This window comes from Neomonachus schauinslandi, chromosome 1, assembly GCF_002201575.2.
Source record: "Neomonachus schauinslandi chromosome 1, ASM220157v2, whole genome shotgun sequence".
NCBI lineage: Eukaryota > Metazoa > Chordata > Mammalia > Carnivora > Phocidae > Neomonachus > Neomonachus schauinslandi.
The window spans coordinates 37,712,309-37,730,484 of NC_058403.1; the positions used below are offsets into that span (position 1 = coordinate 37,712,309).

Genomic DNA, 18,176 nt, shown 5'->3' on the forward strand with positions numbered 1-18,176 from the left:
AAATAGACTCTTAATACATAGTAAGAATTCAAATTTAATGTTAGAACCAAATTATTCAAAGCATTAAGTACAAATCTGGATGAGCCATTTTTACTTAGCACTAATTTCTAAAATATTTAAATAGGGACAGCATTATTATTTTTTAACAAATAATTTAATACTGTGAAGGAGTGCTGTGCTGTACTCAGCACAGCAAATGGTATCTAAAGATCCAGCTTCTGTCTGGAATTTGGTGTAAGAATTTAATATTATCCATTCATTCACTCAATCTGCTGGGTTCTAAGAACTGTGTAAAAGTGCTATTTCAGCCATATTACAAATATAAGATGTAACTTTCATCTTCAAGTAAACTTCCATCTTTGGGGAAACATAAAATTAAGCAAGTGAATTAATTCAAGAGAAAAACAATTTCTGAATGAAACAATTCAGGGCTAATTGACATGGGGAGACCAATCAATGTTGTTTGGACTTTAATTAGGCAGAGGGAAAGAACATTTTAAGGGTTGAAGAAACAGCACTAACAGGAAGTCAAGTCACTTAGCATGGATGGGCATTGAATTCCTCTTCAGGATAGAAGAAAAGAGAATACAATTGTGTGAAAAAATAAAATGCTAGAAATTACCTCAACAAACTTGTTCTCAAAATAGAAGTCATCTGACACATTCTAAAAACTGACTTTCATAATATTTTTGAGTCTTTCAAAAACTATTCCAAAAACTTGCTTAGATAAGCTGTCCCATGGTTTATCAATCTTTACATTAATAATAACTATGATTTTCTGAGTCAACACTTTGCATGCTTTGAATAAAATGAGCCATTTATAATACAGAACCTGGCATAGATTAAATACTCAATAAATTATTCTCTCATTTAATCTTCACCCATCAAACTCCCACTAGTTTCATTTTCTTCAATCTCATGTTATGCAAATTTTCTTCTATTAATATCCCCTCCCCATTTTTCAAATATTTAGACACTTAGGATGGTTCACCATTACCATGTAGAGCAAAAGTCCCTGAATGAATCTTTAAAAGTTAAAAAAGGAAAGCTGTATTTTTCAGCGATTTATATTTTCCACTTTCCTCCCCTCCCCCGTATAACTGTTAGATAGTGCTTACATTACATTTGTCAGATATTCCTCTAAGCTCTTTATGTACAGTAACACATTTAACCTTTGACAACCTTGGAAAATAAGAATTATTCACATTTTAAAGATGAAAAGGTTAAGAAACTTGTTTAAACTCAAATCAGTAGCAGTAAGTGGTTTAAGATTTGGTATGAACAATTTCTAAATCCAGGATTTTGTGAGCAATTTCTTTCACTTGAAGACTTTAACTGACTTTTCTTCTATTCTACTGTTTTCCTTCTATTTGTGTACACAATGAAACATAGTTTCATTCCAAGATTGATTTCATCTGATGCTCTTGGTGTCAATCGTTACATCTTAACCGCTATGATACATCAGTGGGTGAATGGATAGAGGGGTTTGCAGTGTTAACTCATACAACACCTAATACAATGTACAACTCAATTATAGGTAACTAACTAAAAGAAATTGATTGGTGCAGTCTTGGATCTTCTATTTGTCTACAAAAAATTTGGTTGGGAATGAGTATGGATTGTCCAAACTTCTCCAAATCTATTTTCTATGGCCTTAAATTTTTACCAGAGTTAGCTCTGGTATTTTTTCTTATAAGGGCACTAATCTCACCATGAGGGCCTCGCCATCATGAACTGATTTAAACCTAGTTTTCTCCCAAAGGTTCCATCTCCAAGTTCCATTACAGTGAGTAGTAGCACTTCAACATATGGATTTTGTGGAAACACAATTCAGGCAATAGCAGTTTCTTAAAATAAAAATACCCTACTTTCTTAAAGTCTTAAATACCCAAAGTAAGTACATTCCCAACAAAGAGAAAACTCAGTAGAAATGCTAGATATCGTTTGACTGTGACTCAGAAACACTTAGGGAAACAACTTGAAAAATCATATATGCTTTCTATTTCTAAAGGTGACAATCCCAGTTTTACACTTACCTTTGAGTTGAATTTCATATTTTTGAACCATTTTATAGTTAAACTGAAGTTTCTCCAGGAGTTTTCAATCACTTAAAAAAATCCTCCAAAATGGGTACAGAATAGTAATATAAGTGTATTTATTGTTGAAGTGGCTCTTATCATGCAGTCTGGTCATATTTGGTCCAAATTTATACTACTCTGTACTTAATTCATGTAAATCTTGACTTTCCACGACTCTGATGGTTGTTACTAGGGAACTATTTATTGACTTTTCCATAAGAGGCACTTGTTTCTTTCACTAATTCTTGTATTCATTCCAGCTTTATCTTATTCATATTTTTCAATATTGACATTGAATTCAATCCCTAGATTTGCCAAAGATTTCTCTTTACATTAGCCTCAAACCTAACTGACACTTTTCTAATCTACTATCCAATTCACTATTCCATACTTTTTAAATTGATACTGAACTATTGATAATGAATGTATAGTCTGAACCCTGACATTTAAACAGTTTTGTAGATAATATTTATTAGATTTCATAAGAAAACATTAAAAACTTCTTATCAATTTCATGAGTATGTGAATAGCATTCTTATTATGCGTACATATCCTTAGAATCTTATCGTTTAAAAAAATTACAATTGTTAATCCAAATATGGCCTTGAAAACATATTTATTTTAACATATAATGAAAATCATTCTCTTAAAAATAGCCATGAAACCTAATTTTAAAATGTTTACATAAAATGATTTTAATTTTACTTCTTTCCTACCATTTTGTTCAAACTGGAAATCATATATATGATAACTTATAAAATTATTTATCATAAAATAATTCTAACACTTGGATTAAAAACTATGTAGCACTTATAATTTCTGCATGATGTGATCCTAGAAAGTCAGATGTTCTTTTCTTGGGAGTTTATACTTCTCATTTTAAGGGGAAACATATGACAGACAAGCTACTTGATAGAAACCCCCAGCAATGATTTCAGAGATAGAATTACATAATTTAGGATTCTCCATGTTAAGGTGTTAAATAAAACTATACTTTGAGGTTACTTTCTACTCTTCTAAATATCAGAAATTACTAACCCTAAATATTATTATTTAACATAATTTTCTCTTTGGAGGCCTTTACTAAGTGTCCAGTAACCCTAATTGAAAGATGTTAAGTTCAGAAAGTTTTAATTCTACAATATTCTTTGTGTTTTGTGCATTGTCAACTAAAGAGACTGCTAATATATTGCCAAATCCACTGGGATTTACCCACTCCAGTGTTAATAGACTAACTCCCACAAATCATAGACTAACACTTGAGAATGAATAATGGTCTTTAAGATATATGATGTATTTATCTGAATAATAATGAAGACTCAGCTATCTGTAAAGGAACTTCTGAAGGCTGTACTTCATTTTTTTTTTTTTTTATTGCTATGACAGTAGGAGAGAAATGAGAGAAAGGATATATGAGAGATTCCCACTGGGACTTAGCCATTTAAATTATATATTATTTTTGCATTGTTAGGATGATACTTCTCTGATCCTCAATTTCAGTCACTTGTTTTAGTTGCTAACTGTAGGAATTAAAGACAGACTTTAGTTCTAAGAGTTATGGGGGAAAAATAAAAAGCATAACCAACAGTGTTAGTTTTTTTTAAACAAATATATTCACAAATAGATGTGCAAAGTAACATTATCTATATCCATCCTATCTTTGAAATCTTAAAAATCCTGGGACTGTATGTGGACTTATTTTGCTGATGAGCTGAAGGCTAAAAGTTTAAGTGTTTACTTCATAGGTTATAAGAGTATATCTAGAACATTAATGACTAGAGTCAAATAGATATGTGTTTGCATTAGTTTCTCTGAAAGTCTTATTAATATACTATAAATGTATCTGAAATCCAGTGAAAATATATGCAATGAAGAACATGATAAATTTAAATTTATTTGAACAAATTCTAAAAGATTGTTTTACTGTACAGAAAAAAGGGGGGGGGATGGTCCACATATCTGAGATTCTACTGTGGGAATGAAGAGTATAGGCAAAATGCATGAAGTAAATCAGTGAAATCTCTCACCAGTAATGATCTACATCCCAAGACTCCCTCTCCAGTACACCCATTATGTACAAATATCATATGATACACATTTCATTTCAAAGACAGTTTCTGTAGGTGGATTGATTTGCAGCATTAAAGCTGAGCAGGAATAAATACCAGCATCAGAACAGAGAATCCTTCTTCAAAATATTTCAACATTAATAATAAAGAAAATGCAAGTATGGGCAAAGGGAATAAAAAATTAATTTGTATCCAATGAAAAATATTTTCAATAAGAGAAATAATGGATGTTCAACAAAGAAAAGCATTTTCCCAGATGTTTAAATGGAATTGTTATACTAAATAAACACTACTTAAACTAATAGGAAAACTGAGTAGGTTTCATGGTCATGAAATAAAAATGTTAAATATAATCTTGACAAATACTAGACATAATGCTTTAGAAAATAAAGTACAAGGGCACCTGGTGGCTCAGCCAGGTTAATTGTCTAACTCTTGATTTGGGCTCAGGTCATGATCTCAGAGTTGTGAGATGGAGCCCCACATTGGGCTCTTTGCTGGGCATGGAAGCTGCTTAAGATTCTCTCTCTCCCTCTCCCTTTGCCCCCCAACTCACTCTTAAAAAAGAAAGAAAGAGAGAGAGAGAGAGAGAGAAAAGAAAGAAAGAAAGAGAGAGAGAGATAAAGAAAGGAAGGAAGAAAAGAAAGAAAGAAAGAAAGAAGAAAGAAAGAAAGAAAGAAAGAAAGAAAGAAAGAAAGAAAGAAAGGAACATAAAGTTCTGTTTTACTTTAGCCTCAAACCATAGACCAAGATACATTTTAGATGGATTAAAATATGACAATAAAAATGTTAGACAACAGCATAAATCTATATGTGTATAATCTCATCATGGGCAAAGCATTTCAAATCATGATCCACAAGTCAGACATCATAATACAAAAGTTTGATAGATTTGGTTACATAAAATTATAATACTTATCCATCACTGAGAAGACAATAAATGTAGAATAAATAAAAATAAGTTGCTAAAAATATTCATCTTTCTATGGAGAGAGCCGTTGAAACAGAAAATTTGAATAGAAAAATGGTCGGTCAAACCAGGGGCGCCTGGGTGGCTCAGTCGTTAAGCATCTGCCTTCCACTCAGATCATGGTCCCAGTGTCCTGGGATGGAGCGCCATACTGGGCTCTCTGCTCTGTGGGAAGCCTACCTCTCCCTCTCCCACTCCCCCTGCTTGTGTTCCCTCTCTCGCTGTGTCCCTCTCTGTCAAATAAATAAATAAAATCTTAAAAAAAAAGCGTTAAACTGAATAAGCAGCCATTTCAAATTAATAAATTCATATAGGCAAAAGTAGTTAGATATATTTATGGTAACATGTAAATACTAAATATTTAACACATCAATATTTGGCAAATTTTTAAAATTTTAATATCTGATGTTAATACTGGGGGGGAATCCTTCAGATGTAGGTGGTACAGGATGAATTCATACAGTCTTTCTACAACATAACTTGGCAATATTTATCAAAAGTCTTTAAATAATGTTTATACCAGTTGGTCCAGCAATAGCATTTCAGAATTTACCTTCAGGAAATGAGATAGGTACAGAGATGTATGAACAGGAGTGATTTCTCAGTTCCCCAAAAGAGTGCTCAGTTCTGAGAGATATTTAGCAAACAAAATAGAAATGATTTATGACTATCTGCATTTGGGGACTTGAGCAAGAAGTGGGATTTGAAACTGATTCTGAAGTATCTAAGCAAGGAATAAGAATGGGGAATTCTGAGACATGACAGGTTTATTTTTTGATGCTTTTTCTTCCTGTTTTTCTTGTTTTTTTAATTTTTAGATTTACAGCCAATGCCAGAAATTAAGGAAAATACAAGAAATATATAATAGAAAGGTACATTAGCAAAAGCTGCCATGACAAATTAACTTTTTAATACTCGGTGTTTTTAAAATAAACTTTTGTTTGTTTGTTTGTTTTTACCCTTGAATAGTTCAATGCATGTATGCTTAGTTGGGCAATTTCCTTCCAGGTGGAGACTGAATGATCTATTGCCTTACTTACTCTTATAGCTTCTCTCGTTTTCAATTTGTATCTCCTGAGATCACCCTGGAGAGTTACATGTGGGATGTTTTTATTGGCTGGACCTTCATTCAGTTGTCCAGAGCCCAGATCACATTGTTACACTCAACTGAATTGAAGCTGGAAAATGATTAGCTCTGTGTACTGAAAGAAAAGAAAGCAAGTTTGCTATTAGCTAGAAGTATCTTCCCCAGTATACCCTTCTGATCACCAAATATTTTTCACCTGTTTTCCTTACACAAACAACTGTCATACCTGTCCAAAAAGACAACCTAACGTCCCATCAAGCCAACATATCCAACTCAAAGACTAAGAACTTTAAATATCCACAATCCTCTTCATCATATCTGGATACATTAGTCCAGGGACAAATAAACCTGAAGACAAATTAGTAATTCTCCCCTCTACACATATACAAAATGCAGTGCTAGAAGACAGCCATGAGGAAGTGCTTCTTACTATAATTGTTCCCATTTGGAAATAAAGAATGGGAAACACTGAGTAGTCATTATCCATAGCAATTATGAAAACATGCCAGGCTAGCATTAAACGATCCCTCTGCCTTGGCAGCAGTTGTAATTCCTTGAAGAAATTCTCAGAAGAATTCTCTTCTGTACACTCTTATGTGCTTCCCCCAGTTCTACCCTATGGGAGGTTCAATCTGTCAGTTATATTCCATGGCCACATTTGAAGTGGATGTTTGGGAACATGCTCTTCATGGGAACTACCCAGCTTTTATACTCCACTTCTTGCTTTCACCAGGCTTGGGGATCCTGAGGTTGTTTGGTTTTAAGTAGACTTTTTTTCCTATCTAAACATATGCTACTTTCTCCACAATAGTTTCATTAAAAACACATTAAACTCCTAATATGTCATATTCATGTGCCTATTGTCATACTTCAAGATCTTTTGAAGGCATAATTGTCACGCCTAATTTATTTCTTTACTTTATCCTCTAAATCCCTCCTTTAGAATATAAGTAGTTACCATGAAGATATCGGCAACATGGGCTTGGGAGGGTAGGCAGTATACTCAATCTGATTGTTGCAGTAGGGCTGAGCCTTAGTGGGTTTTATTGCTCAAAGGTTCACTCGGTTTTGTCCCTTATTGTGTGACTTCTATAAGTAGTTGATTTTCTAAAACTTTGCAGTTCCCAGTTGTCTAGGCTTTCTTTTGATCTTTTTCTTTCTGCTTGAAAACTGGCTATCCTTTGCTGGGTTCATCTCTTCCCTGTAATTTTACTAAAGGCCAAATGTGAGAGTATATTATTAATCTGTATCTCTCCAGCTACTTTCTCTAAAACTACAAGTCAAATAGGCACTTAATCTTTTACACTGAGTGTTCATTTTCCTCCTTCTGTCAATCACATTTAACCCAATTTGTAACACTGTCCTCTCCTTGAAATATGTTCTTTCCTTTGATCAACTACAATGTACTCTGCAGGATATTTTCCTATCTCACTGTTCTCTCCTTCTCAGTCAGCTCTGCTGGAAGTCCTTCCAGGACTTTAGATATGAGAGTTCCTCAGTTCAGTTTTCAGACTTCTTCTCCTCTCTATCTAGACTTATGCCTGTGGGAAGTTCGTCAATTGCTATAGCTTTAAATAAGATTTATATGATAATAAATTCCAAGTTATCATCTCAGTCTCAGCATTTCCCATAATTTTATTTTTTGAATGATATAATTGTGTTCATCACACTAAAAAATACACACATGTGCACATGCACACACACAGTCACACATATATTCAGAAGGAGAAGAGGAAGGAAGAGCATAAAACCATGCAAAATTATATATGTTTATTTGAGCACCTGAGTGGCTCAGTTGGTTAAGTGTGGGACTCTTGATTTCAGCTCAGGTCATGATCTCAGGGTCGTGAGATTGAGTCCCGCCTTAGGTTTTATGCTGAGTGGGGAGTCTACTTAAGATTCTCTCTCCTTCTGCCTCTGCCCCTCCCCTGCCCTAAACTGTGCTCTCTCTCCCTCTAAAAAGAAAAAAAAAGTTTCTGCGCATTCATTTATCTAGTCTTAAAATGTAAAGTCAATGACAACTGTGATTGATGTGGCAAATATTATATCCCCAGGTATGTTATACAAATGAATACTTGTTGACTAGATGGTTGGTTTAATACACATTAATGAAATTTTATTTCAGTAGAAATGAACTACTTTTCAAGAACTCATTCTAATGCAGATATATACTCTATGCTTAAATAACATACCATTTCTGTGATATTTTATTCTCTTCTCTAGATCCCAATGCTCTGGCTGGCCAGACTGGCCCTGATCATGCTCTTATAGGAGGAATAGTGGCTGTAGTTGTATTTGTCACACTGTGTTCTATATTTCTGCTTGGTCGATATCTGGCAAGACATAAAGGTAGGTAATATTTAATAAAGTAGTCTCAAGTTTGACAAAAAAATATTCTAAAGACTAGCTTAATCACGAAATATTAAATGAGTGTATGCATATATGTGAAGAGATCTAAATATGAAATTACTTCAGGGAAGTCTTGATTATTTTACTTAATGAAAATTGGTTCGGTTTAGCAAAATGATGTCTAGCCAATGGCCAAAGGTCACAAAGTGAGTCACCGGCTCAGAAAAAAAGCAAGTTTGTAATTTATCTCTAGGTTTGACATTCAACTATGATGTTAAACATTTGGTCAACATTTTTTGTTCATCGGTTTATAGACACACATCTGGCCATATAAGTGAAGAAAATATGTAATTTTTTTTGCAATGGGTTGGGTAGCAAACTATTGACATAACCTACTTTTAAGTGGAGTTTTCAAAATGAAAGATGACACGTTTTTTTTGTTTTGTTTTGTTTTGTTTTTTTAAAGATTTTATTTATTTATTTGAGACAGAGAGAATGAGAGAGAGAGAGAGCACATGAGAGGGGGGAGGGTCAGAGGGAGGAGCAGACTCCCTGCCGAGCAGGGAGCCCGATGCGGGACTCGATCCAGGGACTCCAGGATCATGACCTGAGCCAAAAGCAGTCGCTTAACCAACTGAGCCACCCAGGTGCCCGTTGAAAGATGACATGTTTGATGTGATCATTATCAACATCTTAACAAAGGACCCTGATTGCTACAGCTGCACAGAGCACATGGTCTGTTGCCATCATTAAAGAAATCAAACTACTCATTCCCCACTCCAGTTAGGCAGTCACCTCTAATTAACCTGGCCACAGATTCACATATAACATATACCTGAAAACTGAAAGATAGTGCACAACAGCACAAGAGTGAATTGTGTGGCTTATGATGTCTCAGAATATGTTCCAACATATCAGAAATCTGGCAAAAGCTCCTGCCTAAATGAATGTAGCTTTAATGCTGGCTATTTAACCAGTCTCACAGAACTAACATATATATATATATTTTTTTTTTCCTCCCAATACCCACAGGAACGTACTTAACAAATGAAGCTAAAGGGGCTGAGGATGCACCAGATGCTGACACAGCCATTATCAATGCTGAAGGCAGCCAAGTCAATGCTGAAGAGAAAAAGGAGTATTTCATTTAAAATACAGGCCAAGATTATGAGTTTTCCTTACCAGGCTGGCTGCTGGAGAAAACTGGCTATCATCTTTCAGAATTCATTTCTACCATCTTCTGCTACCTTTATTAACTTCCATACCGTACTGCTATCAGTAGCCAGTGTATACCAACAATCAGCTGTCGAAAGCATCATTCTTTAATTACTGTACCATCCATAATGCAGGACATTTCTTACTGCCTAAATTCCACACCATTGCTCTTTTAACATACAGTGCTTGAATATACAGCCTTAACAATGTTAATCATCTCCTTGGATCATGGTATTGAATTGTTTTTATACATTGAAAAAAAAGTATGCAAAGTTTTTTTTTTGCCCTCGTTTTTTCCCTTTAAATCATAAATTTTGTCAATTTACCACTGGACAGCTTTCACAAGGAACAGGATTAGGTAAAGACCTAATGTGATTAAGTTCAATCAGAAATTAGAGGTTTACAAACAATGTTTTCTACATGTCTGCCTTCAAAGACATGTTTGGAAATATATGCCCTAGAAAACACAACTGAAAACACTGTAGAATAGATTCTGGAATGTTTGAGATTATCCTGGTGAAGCTGTATCAATTTGCTATTTAAAAATATAGAATTTGATACAGGAGCCATGTGTGTATGCATTGCAATCATGACATGACATCTTATATAATTATATAGATCCCACCATTAAGTTATTTTAGCTTCATTTACCAATAAATTTTTACAAACATTTTACTGCTTCAGGAATCACAACAATTTCATTCATTTCTCCAATTTGATTCTATAATTTATTTTCTCCATAAAGACTCACCTGCCTAAACAAAATTGAAGTATCCATAGGGCACAATTTTGAGACATTTAGTATCTGTATATAGTGCATATAATAAATCCAATTAAACATTATTTGATACATATTTAACTTTTTTGGCTGTAGGTAATTCAGTCATAAGTAAGCATTTTCTAATGTCCATTATATCCCTTTAGATATTACTTAAACCAATATTATAAGTAGATAACATGTATTAGTATTTTTGTCTGTATGTCCTAGCACTGTTCAACAACAAATTTTTCTAGTTCTTGTTAATTTTTATTTGTTATACAATGGAAGCACAATGTTATAAGGAAAGGTAATTTTAAGCTAACAACCAGTGCACAGCCTCAGGTTTTAAATTACAACCACAGTTGAATAATAACCTAAAAGTAAACTCTTAGTTTGCTAAAAATTTATTACAAATTTTAATTTGGCAGTTCCAGAGCTGCTTACCTATGTTGGTTTGCCAAAAAGAAGTGTTTAAGATATGTTTTCTGTATAAAGGAACTAATTCTTTATATTAAATTCCTGTCTATGCATTTTGTGAGGTACAAACTTATGAAACCGTGAGTGATGGAGAATTTCTGCCATGCTTTTAACTCCAAGGTGAAAGTCTCTTTCTCTGGATTATTTCTGAAATTTTGGTGTATTTAACCATTAAGAAATGCTGTATTCTTAAATATGACACAGAGTCAATCTAAAGTCATATTATTTCTTCTAGTAAAATACAATATTGCTAGATTAGTTCTCATTAAATTTATTATATGCTAAAAATTAAAAATCCAGTTAGATAAAAATTATTTTCCCATTCACAAGCATTGCACCTTTAAGAAGAAAACAAATATGACAATACGGTAGCTATACTTATGATGTCTGAAAGCATGATGGCCTATGGTTTTAAAAATAATATCTTGGAATTTATTTTTGGGAAATGAGAATGGTTGAGTATGACATCATGTATTAATATCAAATGGAAGACAAAGGTGCTGTATCTTAGATTATTTATCAGAAAAGTATAAACTTTTAAAGACAACGTTAGAATTTTTAAATTGTTTTTTTTGATTGTTGAAGCATTTATCTTGTTGATTTCTTACAAAAGAAAAAGGACGATGTCAGTCAAGCAGCACTTTTTCAGAATATACAGAACATAAATAATATGATGTGGTTGAGTGTTAACATAATAAATCATATACAGTATGACATTTTAAGGAAATAAGTCTGCATTGATGTGATTGCATGCTTGTTTTTACAGTTCACTCCATACCATCTGTGGAAAAATGCAATAATATGTTAATATAGTATGGTAGTTTGAGAGAATCAGGTAGGTGCTACTAGACACATTGAAATTAGAATAGGTTTATAAACTGTTCATATCTTTCAATGCATAATCTTTAGAAAGACTCCACAAAACAAAATTCATCCTGTTAGTACAAAATGGAAAGGTTCTTATTACAGAAGTAAGTTGTATAAACTGCATCATCAATTACTATTTAAAGCTTAATTTCAGGATGCACTTACAAAATTGCTACTCTTCATTGATGCTGTATTTACATCCCTCTTCATTTTGTCTATATTCTACTTGGCTCCAACTGCTAAATTGTTGCCTAAATAACTGAATCATTATTTATAGCACTGTAAAATTAGAAATCAAAAATTGGTTATATTTCAAAATTTTTGACTCATTTAACCCTTTAGAGTGATGTAAAAAGTCAATAGAATTCTTTAAAAGAAACTAATATATTATGATTTGTGGGCTCTAATGAAATGTTTAGCCAGTTAAAATAGTTAGATTTGAATTAGGTATCATTTTTAGTTCCTGAAAAATATAGAAATAGAATTGTATTTTCCTATCTTTAAAATTTATTTTATTTCCACCAAACAAGGGAATAAATTATAAAAATTCTGTTCATTTCTATAAAAATCAGGAAAAAATACAAAATAACACTTTGAAATGGAACCATGTCAATTGCAATGTCTGAAATGTGCACATGTGTATGCACAGAGCCAATTTCTGTCTCTGCCTATTGAGCACAGTAGCTATGGAACTGAATGCAAGGAGTGTGAACACACATATACCCCTAGTAGAATATGGAGTATTATTCTTTACCCGAAGTAGATATTCTCTGCCAGTGTACTGTTTACAGTGTAAATTGATTGTCCTCCATCAAAAAAGTGTAAACATCATTCTTTTTTTCCCATTTTTGAGTGTCCTAGATAGAATGATCATTAAAATTAAGAAGAAAAAGGAAAGTTTGTGAGCGCAAGAGCAAAGATAGAGCACATGAGCAAAGTACTGATGTGTGCGTGTTTCTCTGTGTGAGTGTGTGTGTGTGTGTGTGTGTGTGTAAGAGAGAAAGAAAGAGAGAGGGAGAGAGATTTCAACTTGTTTTCTTTTACCAGAGAATCCAAGAAGCAGTTTAAGGAACCTGATATTGGAGTTTAATCTAGAAACTGGATGATCTCATATTGATTCAAGATGCTTAATATTGCATTGAAACCCAACAATTAAAATAGAGAAAGAAAACTAACTTTCCTAAATATGGCAAAGAAGCTAACACCTCATTTATTTTTATTTCGTTGTAAAAATATAAATATCTCAGTGAAAAGGACAGGCTCACTTGTAATTATGTACTCATGACTGTAACAACATTGAGATTCCATATAGGCACACGTACAGCCGCTGTTTGACCGTGATGGTTCTTCCATGTAACATACCAGTTATCGTGTAATTTAGTGCCACTTATTGCAAAGTGTTACCAAGGGGAACATTTAAAATACATCTTCTTTTCCTTTGGACATAAGGATAATTTTATGAATGATAAATATGAAATCCATGTTATGTTTTTTAATTGTGGAGAAAATGCAAAACCTCATATCTTACTGCAACTTCCCCGTCGTATCGCGGATTACTTAAGAGCCCACAAAAAATGCCCAATATTATCTCCCTTTGCAAATGGTAATCTGTGATGAATACACAAAACAAAACAAACAAAAAAACTGGCAACCACAGCTGAAATAAATGAAACACCTAATAAGAATTACTGAGTAATGCTTTTTATTAAGTGGCACAAAGTACACACTAAAAACTATGCAAAATATAGGTAACTACAGTGTACGTACATGTAAGTATCTTGTACTTGCTGTGTATGGATGTTGGAAACCCATGTAATTATAATATGCATTTTGAATATTGGGGAAGAGGAAATCTTAGTGTAGATAATAGAATTTGTTTTGAAATATACACTGGCAATATTGAAATATACTCAGTGCAATATCTGCAATTCTATTGCTGGATACTAATGCAAAGGGATTTTAAAGAATTCTTTAACACGATCCAAGAGTTTGCTAATCTTCACCTCCCACACACTAAAGCTTTAATTAAAAACATAATTGATTCAACAACAAACACTTTACGTTTTTCTTATTTAATCATTAATGTGACACAATAAAATTATTTGGCCTAGTTTTTAGAACTACTGGAGAGAAAGAAATAACATGAGTTTTAAACTTTGATCTCTAATTGAGTTTGGAATCCTTAAACTTTTTTTGAAATGTGTGTATATTTTAATGGATTATGGTACTTTTATTATAAGTACACATTTATTCAATCAAAGAACATAGTTTACCATTAATTAATAGTTAAAGTCACTATATCTTAATGGGAATTTTTTTAGACCTTTTTTTCTATTTTTCCCCCCTTTCTCTCCCTAATCTGTCCCAGACATGCCCTTTGCACTTATACCCTTCCAAAGGCAATGGATTGAAAGAAAGTAGCAAGATTAAATAGAGAGCTAAAGGGGACAACATACAAGAATGGGTTCTAAACTCATCAGCATTTTTATGTATTGAGATTATTAATATTGAATGCAATAGTTATTGGATATAGCTGGTAAGTTCTCTGCCATGCATACTTACAATAATCCTTCTACCTCTCACTTTTAACATGGGCTATGATATAGAAGAAATAATTATTTACAGGATATCCCAGGAAGCACTCTTTAGGACTAACATACAGTCCTCTCCCCAGCCCCTGGGAAATCTCAAAAGCCAATTTCTTTTAGTGTATTCAATGGTGTATGGATCTGCATTTGTTTTTCCTTTCCTATCATTAACTTTTCCTATAGGCAAAATATGCTAACTTTATAGGATAGTTCTTCTCATGCCTACTTAGTATTTCAATGTAATATAATTGTGTTGATTTAAAAAAAAATTAAATGGCAACACTTTGGAATCCAATCTTACATTTCATTTAATATTTAAAATGCAACAGTTTCTTATAAATCAATGCTGTGCTTTTAAGTAAAAATTATGTATATGATTTATTTTCCCAAGAACTGTTATCTAATGTAAGACAAACATTTAAGTATTTAAAATTGCCTCCTTATTAACAAATAATACCTGAATAATGAATGCAAAGTATTGCCACAAATGCCCACTTTATTGTGTCTGCTTAGACATAATATGAATTTTTCAAATGATGTAATTTAATTATTCTAAAAGGAAATTACATTTTAAAAGCAGATTTTTCTGTAGGAAAAAGAAACTGATGCAAGAAACTATTTCAAATTATGATGTTAAATCTATAAAATATGCTTAACGTAGGATGTTTCTATGTTATGTGGTTCTGTTACAAATAATATTTGGTCGAATCTTTACCATCTTTTCCATATATATATATATATATATATATATATATATATATACACACATATATATATGTTAGATATTATATATATATATATGTTAGTGACAAGAAATGTATGGTTATTTTGGAGAGAATGGGCCCACATGTGAAAAAGATGTAAAGAAAAAACACTATTTTCCCCTATAAAACATACTGTATATTTCAAAAGAAGAAAAGTTAAAAGATATTTGAAGATTGCAGGGGTAAAAGAAAAACCTACCAGGGCTCAGCACTTAAGCACTTTTCCCACACCCAGGGTCAGAACAGCAGTGAATCCCACACGGACTTTTGAATGCCACATTACACTTCTATTATACACAGTACTGTCAAACCTCAAATGTTTTCTTTCTTCAAATGCTTTTCCTTGTACATGATACTAGTAGACACTTTTCTCTTTATATTTGCTGATAGTGAAAGTTATATGCAATAAAATGTTTGATGGTTGAAAGCAGTGGTCACCAGTTGGTTAAAAAAAATATGAAATGTAAACTGAATTGTTATCTCTCTATCCTTTTTGCTTTTCTCTGTGTTTCTAATGTATTGAATGATTCTCATAAATAGAAAAATAATTTAGAGATTTTTCAAAACTAGGACTCTTTCTCCTTATAAGTGTATAAAATTTTAATCTCTTTACAAATTTATTTAACTGTACCTGCTGTACTTATTGTAGATTCAATGATGCAGTTAAGGAGTAATCCACGAGTTTGGGATTACTGACCTATTTTCTTCATATTCAGTTCACATCAGTATTTGTGAATTGGTTGTTTAGCTTTTCACTCAACCAAAAAGTATTCCCTCAAGAAAGCTCCATTTTTATCATAAATATTTAAACATAATCAACATTGGAACAAGTCTGCCATGTTTAAAAAAAAAATTTAAAGACTTATCTCTGAAAATGGTACCCAGAAATGCAGGTGTTCCCAGTAATGTAGCTTCAAAAATAAAATGTTCTATTTATATGACATGAAATTCATAACTTTTGGAAGGGTATATTTATGACAACATAAAAATAAATTCTGTGCTGTAAAGAAGATTCGCCAAAATAAAGCACTTTGCACAGAAGATAGAGAACCACAATTATTGAATCTACTGTTATCATAAACATTTTCAAAAAACAAAATGCATATTGTAATATGAGGTACATGACACTTGCATGTTGCTATACCTATATACTTACAAAGTATTCAATGTGTACTTAGTGGCGCTTAAAATATGTCATGTACAACTCTTCTAAACATTCTTACAGGGTTCCCATTTGCACTTCATCTTTCAGTAAAGTCTTGTCAGAAAAAAAATATTGTCTGATACATATGGAAAATAAAATTTGAATTTTAGTTATCTGTTGGACATTACTGAATTGTCTATTCATTTAGTTCATTTTCTTAGGTCTGAAAGCAGACAATGAAAGATGGAACTTTCTTTCTTCCCACTAACAAGTTATAAAAGATGTCACAAAACACATTCCTTTATACCACATTATTTTGCGTATCTTTTTCAACTGACTACATTATCATTTTAGATTTTTCTCAGTGATGCCTATTTTCCTTGTAAATTTCTAAGTGGGAGTTTTAAAAATTAAATGGTAGTAAAATAAATGTTATCTTATTTGTACAACATTTAATCGTTACTCCTTGGAAAATATGAACCTTGTAATATGCTGACTAAGGGTAAGAAAAAAAAAATGTTGCTTAGGGAAATTTGCTTGAGATTGCCAAAATTTCAAAACTCTGTAAAGGTAATTTTACATTCACTTATGTGTGTTTACTAATGTTGACTAGGAACAGAAGCAAAAATACCTAAACCTATTTTTTTTTTTAATTTTCACACTCTAAACAGTATTATATATTTCAACTACCTAAGATAATACAATTAATAATATATCCATCCTAAGCTTATGCCAATAAGAATTTGAGATAAGCTTTTAAATTTATGGGAGATTTTCTTTGTGTCTTTGGAAGTTCACTTACCATAAGGTATTTTATAGTCTACTTTAAATAACAGATTTTGTTATACAGGGTAAGCCAAAGGCTGTACAAGAATTAGTGTCATTGGGTCTGATATTTGTGTTAGACCATGAAATATTCCATTAAAATTTATCTGTAAATACAAGGCAAGATTTTGTATCTGGTTTATTTTATTAAATAACATTTTATTTCTTTTAATTTATTTTTCTCAGCAAAAGCAGCCCTGGGATACAATTTAGCACATTTGATTCTGTATCAAAGATAAAATTCAACACATCTGAAAGAAAATGATGATATTTGAAATAATCATATTCATTGACACAATCTTTGTTTTTTTTTTCCTGATAGCTGAAATGCCCACTCTTATACAGCTCATGTGTATATGTACATGTGTCTATGTACAAACATGTGTGTACAAACATGGACAAACATTGAAACATAGGACACTCGTGTTTCCTAGATAAAGATCAACTCTGTGTTTTCATATTGGCAATTGTTGTTTCTGTCAAAATATACTTTGGCCTTTTTTTTTTTAATCAAGGAGGCATACTGGAAATTCATTTTTTAATCAAGGAGGCATACTGGACCTTCATTAAATGACAATCCTGGGATGATTCTAAAAATAACTGCACACTACTTTAAAACAAGAAGTTCCAGGAAAAACATAGTTTTAACATTTTTTTCAAACCTTATTTTATTTGATATTGTGCACTTTAAGGATTTTTTTAATGTTTTGAAATCTAGCAAGTAAAATATGTATAAAGAAAATATTAAAGGGAAAAAGCAGTTTCCTGCTTGCATTTTAAATGCCACTTAGTGCTACTCTACATTGCATGTTATTTAATGAAAACATTATTGAACACCTACTGTATATCATCAGTCCACTTCATGAAGTACACTAAGAACCTGAATATAGAGTTCTATGCCCAGACCTTCAAAACTTTAAATTACCTTTCCTAGTACTGACCACTTTCTGTATTTTTGGCATTCCTATGTTGGACAGAGGAGT

At 32.3% G+C, this 18,176-nt stretch overlaps 1 protein-coding gene across 1 annotated transcript in view; it reads left to right on the forward strand.

Annotated features, from left to right (window-relative positions):
- Positions 1-9,704, forward strand: part of CADM2 (cell adhesion molecule 2) — a 253,313-nt gene extending 243,609 nt beyond the window's left edge. The window contains exons 8-9 of the mRNA XM_044913865.1: positions 8,428-8,553; positions 9,586-9,704. Of these exons, the coding sequence (XP_044769800.1) occupies positions 8,428-8,553; positions 9,586-9,704 (245 nt within the window). The remainder of the gene's footprint in view (positions 1-8,427; positions 8,554-9,585) is intronic.
- Positions 9,705-18,176: the final 8,472 nt, after the last annotated feature.